The 19,874-nt window shown below is 31.5% G+C and overlaps 1 protein-coding gene across 4 annotated transcripts in view; it reads left to right on the top strand.

Moving 5' to 3' along the window:
• Positions 1-19,874, top strand: part of ANOS1 (anosmin 1) — a 246,491-nt gene that overhangs the window by 170,138 nt on the left and 56,479 nt on the right. For all 4 annotated transcript variants that reach the window (XM_074213594.1, XM_074213597.1, XM_074213595.1 and 1 more), the window contains 3 exons: positions 2,625-2,847; positions 10,090-10,274; positions 14,318-14,447. In XM_074213594.1, coding sequence (XP_074069695.1) covers positions 2,625-2,847; positions 10,090-10,274; positions 14,318-14,447 — 538 coding nt within the window. The remainder of the gene's footprint in view (positions 1-2,624; positions 2,848-10,089; positions 10,275-14,317; positions 14,448-19,874) is intronic.

Raw genomic sequence — 19,874 nt, forward strand, 5'->3', positions numbered from 1 at the left:
TAGACTGAAACCCAGAATAACTAATCAAGTCCCATCTTTTCTTTCTAAGCTTAATGACTCCAGATTTGCCTGAAATATTTGTCTCTTAATACCAGATTGCAATCAAATTGAAAATCAGTTATTTGTATGCATGTGTGTTTGTGTGTGACACTAAAAGTGTATATAAATTTCTTATGTTTTTCTATTCTGAAAAACCATTACCTTCTATTAGCATGGGTAATAAAGGGCATGCTCTATTATTTGATGTCTTTATCACATGTTTTACTTTCTGTGTGTAAAAACTTGTGATATGTAAAGAAGCTTGTGAGTTTAATTAGTTTCATTATAACACAGAACTAATTATGGTAGTTTCTAAGTCAACAATCAGTAAACACATTCCAATTTTCATACTTAGAAATTTTAGGCCATAGGGTCAGAATAAGTGAATTCAATGTTTGAGAACTTTCTTTTAATATGAGTAATATATCTCTTTTGTTTAAAAGGGCAGGTTTAGAAATTTTCTACCATTGAGTTCTTCTAAAATTCTTCTTTGATGAGAAATTTTGGATTAAATCTAAATTTAGAACTTCAATAGGCAGTAATAAAGAGCAGCACATTTAGAGCTAATCGGAAAAATGAGCTGTGAAATAGAGAGGAAAGCCTTGAGGACAGATTATGCCTGAAGGAGCTATAAAGTTTCCTAATCAACTAGCTGCAAATTTGTGGTTTCAAAATGTAGATCATGGCCCTTCTTCTCCCATGTCCCCCTGCCTCTAACTAAGCTGTTAATTTGAAAAGAAATAATTTTAGTTGAATCCAATAATATTAGGATATTGTCAAGTGTTATTTATCCCTTATAATTTGAGTTAGAACTCTAATGCATTTGGATTTGTAATCCATTTTTGATGCTGCTTATTTTGGTGAATATTGTTGCTATTTGCATTTCTGTTATTATTTCTGCTATTATTTTGACTCATTAATTCCATTGAAGCATATAAACAACAACTGCCATTATAAAGCAGTCCTTTTTTCCCCAATGTGAACTTATCAACCATTATACTATAAATTACTGGGAATGTAAGTAAATTGTTAGAAATTTTTATATAATAGGCTATTTAAGCTTCAAGGAATCTAATAGTCTTACATTTTGAGCATAATACTAAATTAAATGAAATAACAAAATAGGGTTTAGATCTTTGTGAGCTATTCACAAGCATACTCTAAGACTTATACCTAGGTTTCCCAAAACAGTTGTTCAATTATTTTCAGATTTGAAAGTATTTATATTTGAAAGTCAGATTTGAATTACTCATCTCCTTTAAGAATAACTGATAAGAGTCACTCATCTGACCATTTAGAAAATTGTGCAATATGGTTAACAAAAAGTTTTCTCTTATTGAGGTAGCCTAGTGTAAAACAAAATATATGGGAGTGGTTTTATTAGTGCTACATTGACTGTATTATAGATGATCCTTAAAATACTTGTACTTAAAACAGAAATGATATTTTCGCAATAAATTCTTTAGGTAATAAAACATATAGCTTGGTTTCAGATAATGTTTGTGAAATCTTCTAAATTATCTTTCTTATATGAGTTAGCATTAGTACAAATATAACTAGATAGTACAGTGGCTAGAGGGCAGAATCGTGTCAGTAAGATTTGTGTTCAAGACAAGTCTCAATCATAACTTTGTGATCCTATGCAGGCTGCAACCCTGTGTCTGTCTCAGTTTCCTTATATGTAAAAATTGATATAATAATAATAATAATAATAATATCTAACTCTCAGTGTTGTGGTTAGGATAAAATGAGTTATTAGTAAAGGATGTTCCAAATATTAAAGCATTATATAAATGCCAGTTAATAATAATTATAATAAATATTATTTTGACTAGAGAGCAGAATCAAGAGTCAGTAAGATTTGTGTTCAGGACAAGTTTCAATCACTACTTTGTGATCCTAGGCAAGTTGTAACCTGTGTCTATCTCAGTTTCCTTATTTGTAAAAATTGATTTAATAATAGCATCTATCTCTCAGTATTGGGGTTAGGATAAAATGAGATATCAGTAAAGGATGTCACAAATCTTAAAACATTCTGTGTCAGTTAATAATTATTTATATAATTATAAGTATTATTTTCCTTTTGTGTGATCAAAAGAATCACTCAAATAGAACCGCCTAGCCATTGTGAATAATTTTCTGCGTTGACAACTTGTAAAATATTTTGGGTGGCTTGCCAACAACAGAAAAATAATTTAGTATTTTATAGAACAGTGATTAAATAACCCTTTTCAAATTTGTGAATGATTTAACTTAAGCAATCATCAATTATGAAGCCTTGAAGTATATATATATATATATATATATATATATATATATATATATATATATATATATATATGTATGTATGAACAAAGTAACTTAGGGACAAGTAAGACAGAGCCCCAAACCATGGTGCCTCTTTTAGTAGTATTTTGCTTGTCATCATTTTTTAAGTAGGTTTGTGGTGTAATGGATTGAGAGTTGGGTTTGCATTCTTTTAAAAGAGTCCTCAAGAAAAGTTTTAGGAAATGTTCCTTCCAGAGGTCTTGTAAAACCTTTTTTTTTTAACTGAAGATTGCATTTTCCTTTCCTCCTTTTTGTAGCCTCTTTTCCCCAAGAAGAACTACGAATGTCTAACTAGCTGTGAGTTCCTCAAATACATTCTATCAGTGAAGCAAGGTGATTGTCCAGCACCTGAGAAGGCCAGTGGTTTTGCAGCTGCCTGTGTGGAAAGTTGTGAAATCGACAATGAATGCTCTGGGGTGAAGAAATGTTGCTCGAATGGATGTGGACATACCTGCCAAGTCCCCAAAAACTTATACAAAGGTAGAAATCATAATTGGGCACTTGAAGGGCACATAATTCATGAACAAATCTGTTTAGAAATTGCTAGTTTATTTTAAGTTATGAATGAAGAAAAAATTGAAATCTTTGATGAAGAGAATATGTTGGGCAAGGGGGAATTAAGCTACTACATGTTTCTTTTGTGTCTTATACAAACTATGTTAAGAGACAGACATCTCGTGATATCAGTGGGCGATAGATATTGGACACAAGAATTGAAGAACAAATTGGGCATCCACAGAAAACCTTGTTTACTTTAACCCTAATGAGAAGTGTTGAATAATTGTAACAGCTTAATGTTAAGTGGGCATATTTAAATAGAACCATTTGCCACTGCAGTGAGACTTTACAAGAGTGTAACTATGACATATTCAGTATTTATTAAACTAGTAGAAGACTAAACAAGCTTTAAAACTTATTTAACAAGAAATATGAAGAAAAATTCTTTAAAAAACACCCAAAACCCTGGATACTCAATTGTCTTTTATAACTGTTGGTAACAAATTTGTATAAATTTGAAACACTTTAATGCAGTACTCTAAAACATTAGTGAATATTTTCTTTTATGAAATAAAATATTTTTAAGGAAATTAAGTTTTCATTAATTTTAACTTATACTCGTCCAAAATATTTTTAATAGAAAATCAAGAGCCACCTTTAGTAATTACTCTCAAAGAATTGGAATCCATTTGATTTTATGTTAGTGATCACTTTTAATAATATGGTCAAGTTCATTTTTTGCACTCTGCTTTACAAGTCAGACAGTATTGCTTTATCCTTCTTTGTCATGATGGATTAGAGGAAATATTAGATTTCATGGTCATATTGAAATTTCAGTATTAGTTAAATCATATTGTTTTAAGGATTAATTGACACTAACTGTTGCTAATCTGTTTCTATAAAGCTTAATAAGGTCTCTTGAGTCACAGATGTAATAATTCAAATCCTTGAATACAAATACTATGACAGATGCCATTTGATCTGCTATTTGTACAACATGAAGACTGAAAAAGAGTGAGGAAATACATGACTAGGTGTTTGGTCATCAAGTCTTTTTGAAATAGAGACTTTATGACTTTATCTTGAGTTGTTATACATATTTGTTCCATAGATTCTATTCTGACCCATGGATATGTCAAAAGCTATCCTTATGCTTGCAAGTTAGTATGGGGTAGGTTCCTACACCTTTCCCACTGATTCAGTTAATTCCAAGTGGTTCCTTATTGTCTTAGGGTCAAATATAAACTCCCTTGTTTTGTATATGAAACTCCTTTTCCCTCTTGTTTCTCTTCCCTTCTACTTACTCTCTGGTACAGTCATGTTGAGGTACTTGTTATTTTACCCATTTCTCATATCCAAGCTTGTCCTAAGATACTGCCTCCTGAAATCCTAAGGGCTTTCTAAGGCCTGTTATCCTTCTATCTATGCCTGCCATACTTTTCTGTCCCATCTCTGCCTTTTAGGATCCCTGGTTTTCTTCAAGACTCTACTCAAATGCCCCCTTCTACACAAAGCCTTTCTGATTCCCTCAGTTCCTAGAGCTCTCTCTTCTCAAGTTCCCTTGTATTCCTTTTGTGTTTGTTTGGTTTTTCATTTGTGTCTGACATTTTGTGACCCTTTTTGGATTTTTCTTGACAAGGGTATGGGAATGGTTTTCCATTTCCTTCTTCACTCATTTTATTGATGAGAAAACTGAGGCTCAAGTGTTAAGTGACTTAACCAGGGTCACACAACTAGTATCTCAACTCAGATTTGAACTTAGGACTTGCTAACTCCAGCACTGGCACTCTATCCACTATAGATTCTTTATATATATATATATATATATATATATATATATATATATATATGTATATATATATACATATATATATATATGTATATATATATATATATATATATATATATATATATATATATATATATATAGACATTTGTGTTAGAATGTGAACTCCTCCAAGGAAGGGACTTTTGTGCTTTATTCTTTGTGTCATCCTTAGCATAGTGTCTGGTAGCTAAAAGGCACTGAATAAATATTATTGATTGATGGAGGATACTAAAAGTACTTTAGTTTATCTAATTTATGCAAATTCAATAAAACTGTTCTAATTTGTCATCATTAAAGTCATGTTTGAGAAACATGTTTTCCTTTTACATAAATGATGTTTGTAGAAGGGGAATTGAAAATTGATCCTTTTGATTTCAAGATTTGTTCCATGCTAGAAGAGAACCGGGGTGAGAGACAGCAGATCTAGATTCTAATAATGACTGTACTTCTATTTAGCTACATGACTTTAGATCTATAGAATTAGGGGTAAATGATTCCTTTAAGATTCCTTCTGGCTCTAAAAGTTTGATAAGTTAAAATTTAACAATGTTGGTAGTTATGTCCTGTAGGAGCTTAGGTCACTTTTAAATGCATTTGAACATTATAAAACAAAGAAAATGATTTTAGAATGCATGACATATGGAAAACAAATTTTGATTTAATTATATACTTAAGTAATAACTATTGATCCTTAGAATACATTAAAAGAATAGACTTTTCATAAAGTAGATGTGATATTACTAATTTTGTACACAAATCATGGAAATGACCCCAAAATCGTTTGAGTGTGTATCTCTATAGAGGGAATTCTATCACTGTAGATTAAGCAAACTAAGATAAAAGTCTAACACTAGAAGGAACCTTTATTTTTCAGATGAGTCAACTGAGACTCAGGGAAGCTAAGTAATGATTCCATGGAAAGAATGATGTTTGGATATGAGCCATGAAATATTTTATTAAGTGGGAAATAATTCATTCCTTGTTTTCTCCAAACTTGTTGATTGGTAGTCATATCTCTGAAGTCTTATTAGTGATTTACTTGTTATATAATGTAAAGACCTAGAATGGACTACCTTGTAATTGTAGGAACTTAGTGAATACTATTATGAAAATTCTAAGAAGGGAATACAACTACTTACCATTGACCAAAAAAATAGTGATCTTTTAGGGAACATTATCTTCTTAAGTGAAGTGCTGAACTTTAGGCAGAGCATGCAAAGTGAGGGGACAGAGTACTAGAAGGGATCAGGAAAACCACCACAAAGACTGCCAGGAAAGTCATCAAATTAATATTGATTATCAATGGAATAAAATTGCAACAACCAAATTGTAATCTTTCTATCTTCAGTGCCTGGAGCAGTATCCATTGCTTAACAGATACTTAATAGCCATATTTTGAATTGAAATATTCATTTCACAATATTATACATTAATGTTAAATTTAATTTATATTTTCCAAGTGCAAATATAAACATAAGATTTTAGTGATGAAAAGAACCTTAAGCATCATTCAATTTTTTTGGTTACTAAACACCAAGATATTTACCAGTATTTAGTACAGTTTATTATAAATAAACAAACAAACAAAAAAATAAATAAATGAACAAACAAATGGATGAATGAATGAATAGATAACTGAGCTACATAAAAATTTATTTCAATTTAAACTTTACAAATAATTTTCATGAATCATTTAATTTAGACCCCATTTCAACCATGTGACTAGTTCTTCTATTCCATATTTATTTGCCACTTTACAGATGGAAAATTAAGACTCAAAGAGTTTTAGATATTTCCATTTGGTCAAAGAACTTAATGTCAGAGGTGCAATTTGTACCAAGGTTTTCCTTATTCTAAGTTCCGCAAATTAATTCCCTGTGTTATGCAACCCACTCATTTTCCAGATGAGAAAATAGAAGACCAGACAAGTTGAGAGTGACTAATTAGTCATGGATTCAGAATTAGAACTCAGGTCTACTGAATCCATGATATGATGGACTTGATCATGTTGATTGACCATAAACTTGAACCACATTAAAGAAAATTGTAGTTATGACATTATAGGCATAGGGCACTCACAATGAGAGAGTTCTTCAATATGTCAACTTAGAGAGTTGACTAACCTTTTTTGCACTCTAAGCAGAGATAAAATTAATTGTGAAATTAATTCACTCTAAGCAGAGATAAAACTATACCTCAAATCCATCTGACTCAGTCTTCTTCTCTATTTGCTACATTAATTATGACATAAATATAAATACAAATATAATATAGTTTGGGTACCAATGAATTTTGATGCAGCACCACCTAATGGTAGAAAACTTAATTCACAAATCATGCATTTATTTTTACCATTAATAAATACATTTTGGCATTTTTTTTTTAGGTTTTTGCAAGGCAAGGAGTCTAAGTGGCTTGCCCAAAGCCACACGGCTAGGTAATTATTAAGTGTCTGAGCTCAGATTTGAACTCAGGTACTCCTGACTCCAGGGCCGGCGCTCTATCCACTGTGGCACCTAGCAGCCCCCTGATAATATTTTTAAAATACTAAAGATGTCATATGGTTATTGTGTGGTCAAAAATAATGTCTTTATAAAGAATCATATGCAAAATAAAACACTTTTCAAATAAAAATAAACCCTATTGTTATTTTATTTATTGATTATTTATTAGTAGTTTGTTAGATTCAAAATAATCTTTCAAGAAAATGCCAAAACTGGGCCGCTAGGTGGCACAGTGGATAGAGCGCCGGCCCTGGAGTCAGGAGTACCTGAGTTCGAATTTGACCTCAGACACTTAATAATTACCTAGCCGTGTGGCCTTGGGCAAGCCACTTAACCCCATTACTTTGCAAAAAACCCCCCAAAAAACAAAAAAAATATTATCTCCATTTTAAAGATGAGGAAATTGCTGAGGTCAAACTTTGTCAGTACCAAACTACCACACTGGGAAAGCTTCAAATACTAGCCATGTGAGAAAAACTGGTCTTGCTTAGTTTTCAGAGGATAAACACTAAAGAACTGGCCATCAGGTGATGATTTTTTTGTTTGTTTTTGCCACACAACAACTTATGATAATCATCTACTAAGGAATGGAAAAGTTCCACTTTGCATCAGTAATGGGATGATCCCCATCTGTTATATCATGGAGACTTGAAATATTACAGTAGAAACTACAAAGATTCATATGTTATATTGTATGTATTCCTTAGAATTACTCTCACAGAGCTTATATCTGACCAGAAGAAAATTATTGCACTCTTTCATATCTCAGTTTACTTATTTCTAAAGTGAAAGGATTCTACTAAATAATCTCAAAAGTCTTAGATTTAAGTGGTGACTAATCATTCAATTAATGAAATATATTTTGGATTGTCACATTGTTCTACAGATACAGACTATGTTAGCATTTAAAAATCAACAGGTTACTGCTACCTTCAATTATATTAGACCTCTTGGCTTTCACTTGTGGTTTATTAAAAAAATACTTTTAGCACATTTTTGATATCATATTGTTACAACCAGACTTTAAAAATTCCTTTAGCATAAAGAGGTTAGATTTCAGAAAACTGATTTGTCCAGGAATAATGAAAAAAACCTCATAATTACCGTAATGAAAAGCATATCAAAGAATGATTAGGTGTACACATCTGGATAAGAAATTGATGATACTTATTCTACAAAAGTAGATTCTAATGCACTTGTACCAGCTTCAGTTGTTTGTGCTGCTGGGATCCATCTGCACACAATTACATATACCAGAGAGGTTGAGTTACTTCCAATCAAGTGAATCCAACTAACCCTAATGCAAAGCAGATGGAAGCTTTCTTAACATGCAAATTGCAGGATTATTGTACATCATAATTAAAGAGAGATTTTTAAATGAAGAAATTTGAATTGACATAGCCCATGATGCTCATTACATTAGATTAAGGTTGTTGGTTGCTGAATGATATCCAAGATTAAAACCTTTTAGAAGGGGATTTGCATGCTGGGATTTACTGCTGATGAGTTCAGATTTCTTAAGCAGCTATAGTATTTACCATGGTTTTATTTGCTGTAAAGGATTACTGTATTGGAGTGCTATAGGGAATGGTCTATTTCTAGAACCTGAAGAAGGTTCTTCATGAGTTTAAGAAAGAACATTATTCATATAAATTACTATGCCTTAGTTTGTACTATCCATTTACTTACATGATAAAGTTTTATTCCCCTTTGGTCCATGATACAATACTGTCAAAAAAAATAATGAATACTAAATGGGAGAAGAGAAGAATTGGGAATGTGGAGAAAAGGGGAAAAAAAGATGAAAGCTGACATTATAGTTTTCTTCCAGTATTTGAAGAATTGTCATATGGAAGAGGGGTCAGAGTTAACAGAGTTGGCCCTAAACTGGAGAACCAAGGATCAGTGGGTTGAAAATGCAAAGAAACACATTTAAACTTGAAGTGAGAATAAGTAGAATAGACTGCCTCAGCACATAGTATGAGTTCTTTCTCATTAGACATCTGTAAAAAATGATTGTTGGTAATGTTTTACTGCACATTCTCAACTAGAAATAGGTAAGGGAATACTGGAGCCAACTTACTTTGTAACAATCAGCTCATGATCTTTATTGTAAATTTTTGATGTGAGAATTTAAACTTTACAATTTGGCAAACACGTCAAAACAGGACATATTTTATTATTTTGTTGACAAACAAATAAGAATTTATTAGGCAATTGAAGCTAATTTTCCACAAACTCCATAACTGCTACTTCATTTTATTCTAATCTTTTTCATATATATATATTTATATATATATGTGCATATATTTATATGTATATCTCAATATAGATATATAGGTAGATGGATATCTTGTTTTCTAGAACAGCAGTTTATGAACAATTTTTTTTATTTCATAGTGATGATGGAATAGTACCTAAGCTGAGAATTGTCTCATATTGGCAGCATTTTTAGTTTTGTAAGTAGAACTTGAAGAAGTAGAAAGGAAACAAGACAGTGCAGCCACTTTATGAATGTGGGTTTCTATGAACTCATTATTAATCTGCACTGACAACTGTAAACAATCATTATCAAAAGCAATCCTGCTCTAAAAAGTGACCCCTGAGAAAAGAGTTGCTATAAAAGGTAATATTTCAGATTTATAGATCAATTTAAACATTTTTAAGGCAATGAATAAAACAAAGGCTTTACCACAACATAGATTGGACTTTGTATCAGATACATTAAAAAATAAAAGATTGATATTTAAGTACCACTTCTTAGGAGAACTATGTGACGATTTAAGATTAGATCTTCCCTTTGACATGTTTTCCTCCTTAAATACTTACCTCAAATGAAGTCACACATAAAATGTTTTAATTGACATACTTTTCTATGCTATCATCTTTCAGGTGTTCCTCTAAAGCCCAGGAAAGAGTTACGATTTACAGAACTTCAATCTGGACAACTGGAGATTAAGTGGTCCTCGAAATTTAATATTTCAATTGAACCTGTAATCTATGTGCTGCAGAGAAGATGGAATTATGGAATCCATCCTAGTGAGGATGATGCTACAAATTGGCAGACTGTGGCACAGGTTAGTTCCTTATGGAAAATATTGTTTTTCTTTTTTTGGGGAGGGTGGGGAACTTTTACTGCTCATATAAACCCTTAAATTGGTTTACTTAATTCAAGGTACTTATTACTACAGATGTAACTACTATCAGATGCTGAAAGAGTAACACATGAAACCAGAGAAAGAGATAATATTGAGGAAAGGAAGAAATCTCAATGCTGGCTTAGTTTTTTTATGGTGTGGTAGACAACAGTAGACTTAGAATTGTAGGTCCTAGATTTTAGTCTTGAATCATAAGTGTGAAAGACAACTTGGAGACTCTGTCCTTCATCATATGAGTGAACTAAGGTCCAGGAAAATTTGAGTGACTTGCCCAATGTCATACAGATATGAATTGTCAGAGGCAGGATTTGAATCTATAAAGTTAGTCCTAACTCTTTGACTATATAGGCCACTTCATTCCCTTCTATAGGCCTCAGTTTTTTCATCTTTAAAATGAGAGGTCTCTTCTTGATGTGTCAAAATATATTTCTATGAAAAAAATGTAAAACTACAGTAACTGAATAACAGTAATTCATTTCCTCTAAGAACTACTTAAAAGTTCCTTCAAAACATATTTTAAATAAGCAATGCAGCATTGGTTGGACTGGTGAATTTAAGTTTGGTACTTTGTCTCATAACTCTTCTGTTTCTGTTCAACTTATATTTTTCTCACTCTGGAGGATCCAAGATGAATGAGTGTGAGATGTATATCTCTAAACTACTTAATGGGAAGCAGCCAACAGATAATAAATCTTTACTAAGTGCTTTACTTGTTTTGGTGTGTTTCTTAAATTTTGATGTCCCACCTGTATGGCAATGCTCCAGACGTTTATCTTAACATTGCTTCCTCCTTTTCTCCCTTGTTGATGAAGAAAGCAAAATATTTTTTTTCCTTAAATAGTTGGTAAATGGGCTACCAGCTGCAAGAAAATAAATGGAGGAGAAGAAAGATTCATTTTGAATTTGGAGCTAATTCATGATTTTTTAAAACTAGAGTGAATTCTCTGCACTTATATCTATAGATTTTTTTCAAGTTCCTTTTACATTTAAATGGTAGTTCACAGTGCGCACACATACACACACACATTCATAGAGACACTTTCTCTCTTTCTGTTTTCGGTTTCTCTAATGTTCCCTCTCTCTCTCCCCCTTCCTCTCTTTGTCTCTGTCCTCTCTCTGTGTCTCTTTGTCTGTCTGTCTCTCTCTCTCTGTCTCTGTGTCTCTGATAGAAAGTTCTTTGATTTGAGTTTTTTTAAATGAGCTATTTTCTTCTCTCAAAAACATTACCTTTGAAGAATAAGTGATTAACACAGAAAGAATTTAATTTCTAATAGGACAGAAGAGGGACCAATGGATTGATCCCTCAGGGTTGGCCTCAGAGACAGGAAAACCTGTAGTCAAATCTTGCCTCTATTCCACACTGACTGTGTGACCCTGAGCAAATCACTCTAACTTCCTGGGCAGCTCTCTAGAGGAGTATATGCACTTATTGGTAAGGGGAGTTTTTTCATCTTATAGTAGTAATGTAAAACTTGAGTAAAACCATATAGAAGCAACTTGAGAACTGTGTATTCACTTAAAAATCACACATTAACATTATCCAGTTCTATTGCAGTTTTGTTTATTGAAAAACATTCAATTACATTTTAATCAGATTAGAGGAACATTTGGAAGAATTGTGGGCCATAATGAATGAAGCAGCTGCTTACTATGTATGTATGTTTGACATCTCTGTCCTGTACCAAGCAAAGTACAGATCTTGACTAAAACAAAATGGGGAAGTGAGAATTTTTTCCCTGATACTAATATTACAAAAATTACAGAATATTAATCTGAGTCATAAAACTCCCCATCCCAATCTTCTTTTCTCCCTTGTTCATATTAAATAAAACTTGTCAGAAAAGTTTTTACCAAATCAAAAATGCTGAGCTGTGGTGCATATCACCTGTACTTGAACATTTTGGTTTTTTTTTTCTCAATCCTTGAAGTTTGAAGAACTAATCATTATAACTGGGTGAATGGTAATTTACTTATTCATTTTATGAAGCAGAACCTTTGAATTATTTTATCCCTAGTGAAGTCCAGAACAAATTTTTCCTTGGCATCTGTCTGATGCTGTGAATATAGTTTGATGCTTTTTAAAATGCATGTATGTATATGTCTGTGTATTTGTCTATGTTTATATGTTAGTATATTTGTATCAGTTTGCCAGATTCTGAGATCTATGATTTCAAGAAGATGTATCGCAGATATCTCTATATAGCTCTTGATTGTATTAGTTTATTTGACTGCTCTATTTCCATTTTGACTTATTAATTATTCAATCCACTAAAAAAATCCTGATATTTTGTTTCAACCAAACTACTTTCTAATTTTGATTTTGTATCTTATTTATATGTGTACATGTATATAAATATTTGTTTTTTAATTTTTTGTTTTTTAGAAAGATTTTATTAATTTTGAGTTTTACAATTTTCCCCCCATTCTTGCTTCCCTCCCCCACCCCTCACAGAAGGCATTCTGTTAATCTTTACATTGTTTCCATAGTATACATTGATCTCATTTGAATGTAATGAGAGAGAAATCATATCCTTAAGGAAGAAAACTAAAGTATAAGAGATAGCAAAATTACATAATAAGATAACTCTTTTTTTCCCTCTAAATTGAAGGTAATAGTCTTTTGTCTTTATTCAAACTTCACAATTTTTTCTCTGGATTGTGTGCATGCATATAGAAAGTTATAGCCATATGGCACTTCCCAAGCTTCAGTTTGTGTTCCAGAAAGATAAAACCTCCAATTCTTCCAAAACACATTCTGAAATTAAGTAGGAATGTCTATGAACCTTCTTCTATCTGTGATTTCCATGGGTAATTGAAATACTTGACAAGTATTTTTAATGAGATTAAAGAAAACGCTTTTGTGTTTCAAAGAAATGTATTCATCTTTTGGATCAGCTATCAGTAAGCAAGTGCATACCTACAAATCAGGGTTTTTCACATCATGAACTTATTTCATAGTTTGATGAAAACTACAGATTACTTTGTATGTTTATTAAATGCCTAAAATAAAATAACTAGGTTTATAAAGGAAACCTACTGATAAAATAAAATTGTAAAATATTTTTAAGAGGTTGCAAATCTCAGATTAAGAATCCCTGCTACAAATGAATGCACTTAGGCACCAGGGAAAGATGAAAAGTAGAGTCAACCACATTGAATTCTTGAAATTCAAATGACTGGTTGGTTATTCTTAGAAATGTAAGAATTAAACTTCAATTAGGAGTAGAAATTAAACACTACAAAATATTTTCTGCATATTCAGCAAGGGCTATTTTGTGGGGGGAATGTATAGTTATTATCATCTTTGAAAATTATGAATATTAAAGATTAGACATAATATTGAGTTATTTTAATAATTCTTCTTGAGCTTTCCAGGGTAGGCTGTGGGTTCCAACATATTTTCTGTGTGTTACAAACACGCTTAAATAAAGAAAAAATATTAATTATTAATTTCTACATAGAAAATATAATTGTAAAAATAGGAAAAGCTGGTTTTAAAGACTGACTTTATTTTTAATAGGCAAAAAATCTATCTTCCAATTCATGAATCTTTGTCTGGTTCCTAATTTTAAAATAAATACTTTTTATGTAATCCTATGAGCATTCTTATTCAAATAAATAATATAGTGTACAAATATTTTAAAACTTGCTTTTAGAGATCTTGTTATGAAGTTACAATTCAGATGTTTTCTTTTAATAAGTGCTTGATATGTAGTTTCAAAACCATGAGTTTCACTTACTAATTTTTTCCCCTTGAAGTTCTTCTGTCCTAAGACTTCCTTTGATCCCTGACTGCAGTTTCTAAAATTGAGCATGATTAGAAGTAATTACTTAGAAGGTCAAAGGTTTTATAGGTCAAGACTGAGGTGTATTGACCAACTGGTTGGTAGATATCTGAATAAACCTAATTGACATGTCAGAATAAAAAGAGTCTGTGTGTGATATGACATTTTCCCCTTCAGACTACTGATGAGAGAGTTCAACTGTCTGACATAAGACCTAGCAGGTGGTACCAGTTCCGAGTGGCTGCTGTTAATGTGCATGGAACAAGAGGCTTCACAGCACCCAGTAAACACTTCCGCTCCTCTAAAGGTTAGTGTTGGTTTCCTGCTTCTGACACTCACCTTCGACTCGGTCACATATGGAATGTAACTTTGCCCTCTTAATTTTTCATATTTATAGATTTCCAACAGGTGGGCATTCTGCAGTTAAGCATTCTTTTTTGCATTGAGTCCAGATCTGTTTAAAGTTGCCATGCAAAGTTATGACTGAGGATGTGTTCCTCTATCTGTAAGATGATTTGACAGAAATTGAAATTGCCCAGATCTTCCAATTCAACATCTTCTTTGGATAAGTTAAATCATGGAATCAATTCCAATGAGTTAATAGATTAAAATATGAATGTAGGAATGATAAACTTAAGTTTTGATCATATAGACAATCATCACTGATTTCATAAATTAATTCATGAAATTAACTTTAATATAGAAACAATACTATCACAGAATTTCTTGATTTTGGTTAATGGTATTATTCAGAATATAAATTTTAAAAAGACACATATTTCCTCTATTACTTCAACAATTTTACTTAATTCCTTAGCTGTAATAGTTATCTCATAAACATAGATGAATTTGGTTACATTTAAGAATTGACTAAAGGAAGGAGGATTTGTTTATTTCTGTGACCCTATGGCAAGCACAACAGAACATCAGGGCCCTTCACATAAATCCCCTGCTGCTCAATCCATACTACCCTGAACTGATTATGCAGCCATCTGGATAGGTCATCAAGATACAGCTGTTAGGACATACACAGTCATAGGCTCAGTTGTCTCATTTGTGGACTGCTCAATACTTAGCTATCTTAATTGTTCAGATTTTAATACTTTTTCAGAACATGGTAATTTAACCAAATAGTGAAAAGTCTAATTTTGATTTTGATTATTGGAAATAATTCTGTGTCTTAGGCTATGAAAGCATTTTAGCTGCTTGGCTTACAGTACATTGGAGAAGATCTTTTGATGGAAAAAAAATTCCTTAGGCCAAATTTTAGCATCCAGAAAGCTTAATTATGTTGTTCTAATATGCACAATTTCTATTAATTACTCTGTATACAATGCATATATTGTACTTATAATTGATGCAATTTAAAACCAGGGATTTAATATGGCATGAGAAATTGACCTTTTTTTTAAAAAAAAGGAACATAGAAGAATCAGTATAGTTTAATTCAAATATATAAGAAAATAGAAAAGAGAGTGAAATATTTTTCAGGTAGGAAGAAGAATATTAGGTGGGTGACTCCTATTAACATCAAGCAAACTTGAATGTCAGTCACCTATTAAGAAGAATATAGGTGCTTCCAGGTGCTTTGCATTTTAGATGGAAGAGTAAGATAATTGTTGAGATGGGGCAAATGGCAATAGGAAAATATTGGATAATGTTTCATTTTCATATTTCTAGATTCAAAGTATTCTTGATCTAAAATCAGTGAAAATTGTTACAGTTTAATTATCTATATGAACAATAAACTGATTCTCACAGAAAACCTCTACAGTTTTGTGTATCAGAAAAGAAACGGTCAATAGTCCTTTATAATTGTTATTGTTGTGGATTGATGCCCAGAGAACCACATCTGCTACACATGGTCTTAGTGACCTGGTGATAGTGATATATTGAAACCTGACATTATATCTTGCGTTCAACAGATTTGCAAAATATTGTTTAACTCAATTTGGTTCTTAGGAGTCCTCGTCAAATGTCCAAGTGGAATTTTATGAAGTTTTCAGTAAGCAGTTTGCAGGTGGTATAATCTCTAGGATGTTAAAGGTCCAAAAAAATTTCATCAGTTTTATGTTCCTCATCACTCTAAAATTTGAGTTAAGATCCTTTTGCTTAAAATCCAACCCTTATTATCTGTTGAAGTGTAAGAACTTTTTAAATAATTAATTTGATCATTATATAAATTGATGTCATCATACAAAATAGTTTTTTTAATGTCCCATTTATGGGAGTGTTCTTGAATACAAAATAGGATGGTAAGGAGAATGAAGATATTAAAAATAGTTTTACTACCTTTATAATTTTGCTTATAATAAGCAAAGGGAAAACTAATGTGCAGGAAGACAAAAACAGGGTCTGAAATGGATATGAACAATCTGGAGTAATGGGAGAAATAAAACTAGATTTCTCTTTATAAAATGTTAATTTCCAATAACAGCTAAAAAATAAACAACCCTACTACATAGTGCAGGACTGAGCTAATATTGTTTTATATTAATTACTTTGAAAAGAGAAAAATACTTTAGTGGACCTCAAAATCAGTATGTTCTAATAGGTAATGTGGCTGCCAATCAAAACAAATGTCAAATCAGATTTCATGGTATCCAGGAAGGGGGAGAGGGAATCTCTCCTAATTTACATTGATGGCCATTCCAAAGCAGTTAATATTGCGTTTATTGTGTTTAGTATTCAATACTATATATTAAGACAATGATGAATAAATTCTGGAATATGTCAGAAAAGGTTATAAGAATGTTGAGGAGATTCAACATATCAACTAAGATCCAACAAAACTGTCATCCTTTTTGTTCTTCATGTGAAACATTCCCTCTCCTATCTTTCTGCCTTCACACACTGTTAAAGTATAATGCAAATGCTTACTATAAACAGTCAATGAAATATTTTTGAGATATTATAAGATCAGAACTGTGCATTAGAAATATTAAGCAAATGGAAATATAGTGTATGGCTTGGAGATAGGATTCTGGAAGACCAAGTGGAAGGTTATTACATAAGTTTAGGGAATGCATATTGAGAATCTGACCTAGGATATTTACAATGTTCATGGAAAGAATGGGATAGATAAGGGAGAAACAGGATCTAGACAGCATGGGAATTAATTAGAATTTGAGAAGGAAAGAGAAAAAGAAAAGATTCAGAGATGATAAAATTATTAAACCCGAGTAACTAGGAGGATAAATGGTATTATCAAAATAGAGATATTTCTAAGAGGGTACCATTGGGTGGAGATATTGTAAATTGAGTGGGATACATTACATTTGAAGTCATTTGAATATACAATTGGATATATCTAAAAGGAAGTTGAAAATATCAGAATGAAGCTCTGGGAAGGGGGTTTGGTGGTAGATGTGTAGATCTGCTTATCATATTCATACAGATAATCATTGACTGGATGACATCACAAACCATATGGAGAAAAGAGGAGAGAGCCAAAAAAAAAAGAACCTCAGAAAACATACACATGTTAGAAATTGGATGATGAGCCCACAAAAGAAATTGAGGAGAAGCAGTTAGAGAGGTAGAACCACAAGATGTTTGACATCACTTCTCAAGGAAGGGGATATGACCTTTTTCTTTCCATTAAGACAAGCTTAACACTAGTAAAATTTTTTTCACTTTTCTTTTATTTAATCAGTGTAGATTTAAAAAAAAATTAAATTTTTTTCACATTTCTTTAATCAGTGTAGATTAAAGTATAAATTTTCAAAAATATTAATGTTTGAATTTGATTTTGAAAGAGTGATTTTCTAAGATACTAATTTGGCAAATAATTTATGAAAGAATGAGTCCTGTTTAATGAGTTGGAAACCACCCTTTATTCATATTCTGACATGTATTTTAATTGAATATTTAGCAGTCTGCATATTGATATAAATTGGATTATGATGCAGCAGTAATCCTACCAAGAAAATGAATACAATATAATTCTATGTAATTACAGAAAGGAGAAATAGCAAGTATTCTAATTTTAATGATAATATATAAAGAAATGGTTCATTGTTCCTCTTTTTCCTAATTCTTCTTCATTCCTGTACCAGTTTATTTACCAAAATCTGTGTTCTAACAGTTAAACAGTTCTGCTATTATGACATTTGCTATGATAAAAGATTTTTTTTTAAATCACCATTTCTAAAATAATAGTCTAAGTCCTGATGTAGACAATGTAGAGTGAAGGATAAATAGCTATCTAGTCTATATGAGTTATGTAGACAAAAATTTATATGTCTAATAGTGCTTATGAAGTGCTTACTATGTTCCAGGTGCTATGCCAATTGCTAGGAATACAAATATAAGCATAAAAATGACAATTTTTGCCCCCAAGGAGTTTATTTTCTGATATGGGAAGGCATAAAAAGAAACTGGAAAGGGAGGCATAACCAGCATGCAAGTACTGTAGTAGTCCTGTGGAGAAGGATTAGTAATATAGCAAAGCAGAGGAATGAAGATACAGTTGGCCTTGGTCTTCTAAAATTGGAGATTCTGGGAGGATCAAACCAGTTAGAGACTACATAGCCATGGTACTCTCCAGTAAGAGAAGTTGGCCATGATTACAGTGAATTTTCAGGATGAAGAAGTTTCTATGACGTAGTGGTAGGTAAACTCTTGGGAGATGAGTCAACATTACAGCCTGGACAGAAAGGGAAGAAAAAGTGAACATTTTCCATTTACCATTCAATTTCATTAAAGTTGAATAAAACTGTTAAAGAAATGTATAGTGTATATTTAATGTCTTTAAAGTCCTTATTTTAACTGGCTATGAAATTTATTTTCATAAAAAATTCAAACTATTTGATAATTTATTCTAAATGAAAATCTGGTTTGATATGTATTTTTGAATTAGCTTGGTATTATTTAGTTCATTACAAACTATCAAACCAATTAAGTGTGTAAACAAAGATTCTTGTCTCCTTGAAAAACTCTTATTTTCCCAAATTCACAATGCCATAATGTTCTTTGTAGAGGGAATTTTTATTACTTATAAATTTATTACTTGGTTGACATATTTTCTTGGTTCCTTCTTCCTCTTCCTACCTCTTATTGTCTGCCTTTTGGTTATCTCATTACATGTTATTATTTCCACTTGAGTGTACGTAGGGTCACAAAGTAGCCCAATCTCTAACCACTTGTAGCTAATTGTTTATAATATGGGATCTTCCTTACTTTGCTATATAGTGAACATCATAATATTTTATCTATTGTTAAAATACAGTTTTTTATAGGACAACGATTAACTCATTTGTGTTTAATTTCTGTTTGGCACCGAAAACAACTGAGTTCACAAATTTGGAATGTGGATTTAATATAATCTTAAAAGACAATGCTAATGACCAAATAACTAAGTTTAAACATCCTTTCTTTCTAATAAAAACAATAGAGTGTAAAAACAAAAATTGAAGTTACAGGTAGTAATAGTTACTGTATTATTTTAGACAGTTTTGCTTAATTATTTTTCCACTCAAATAAGGCTTTCTGGGAGTTTGATTTTGGGAAATGATGATATATATGAATAAAAAGTAACAAAGCATTTTAAAGTATAAAAAAATCATAAATATGTTTACTGATGTATAAAGATGAAATACCTCAAAAATAATAACATTTCTGTTTTATTATTGGGCAAGGTCAGCAGCTGGAGCTATTTCTGTTAATTTTTCTATTTGTTAAGAAGTATAAAGCCCAAATATCATGGTACTGTGTCACATTCTATTGATGTGAA

The sequence above is a fragment of the Macrotis lagotis genome, chromosome 1, assembly GCF_037893015.1.
Source record: "Macrotis lagotis isolate mMagLag1 chromosome 1, bilby.v1.9.chrom.fasta, whole genome shotgun sequence".
In the NCBI taxonomy this organism is placed as follows: domain Eukaryota; kingdom Metazoa; phylum Chordata; class Mammalia; order Peramelemorphia; family Peramelidae; genus Macrotis; species Macrotis lagotis.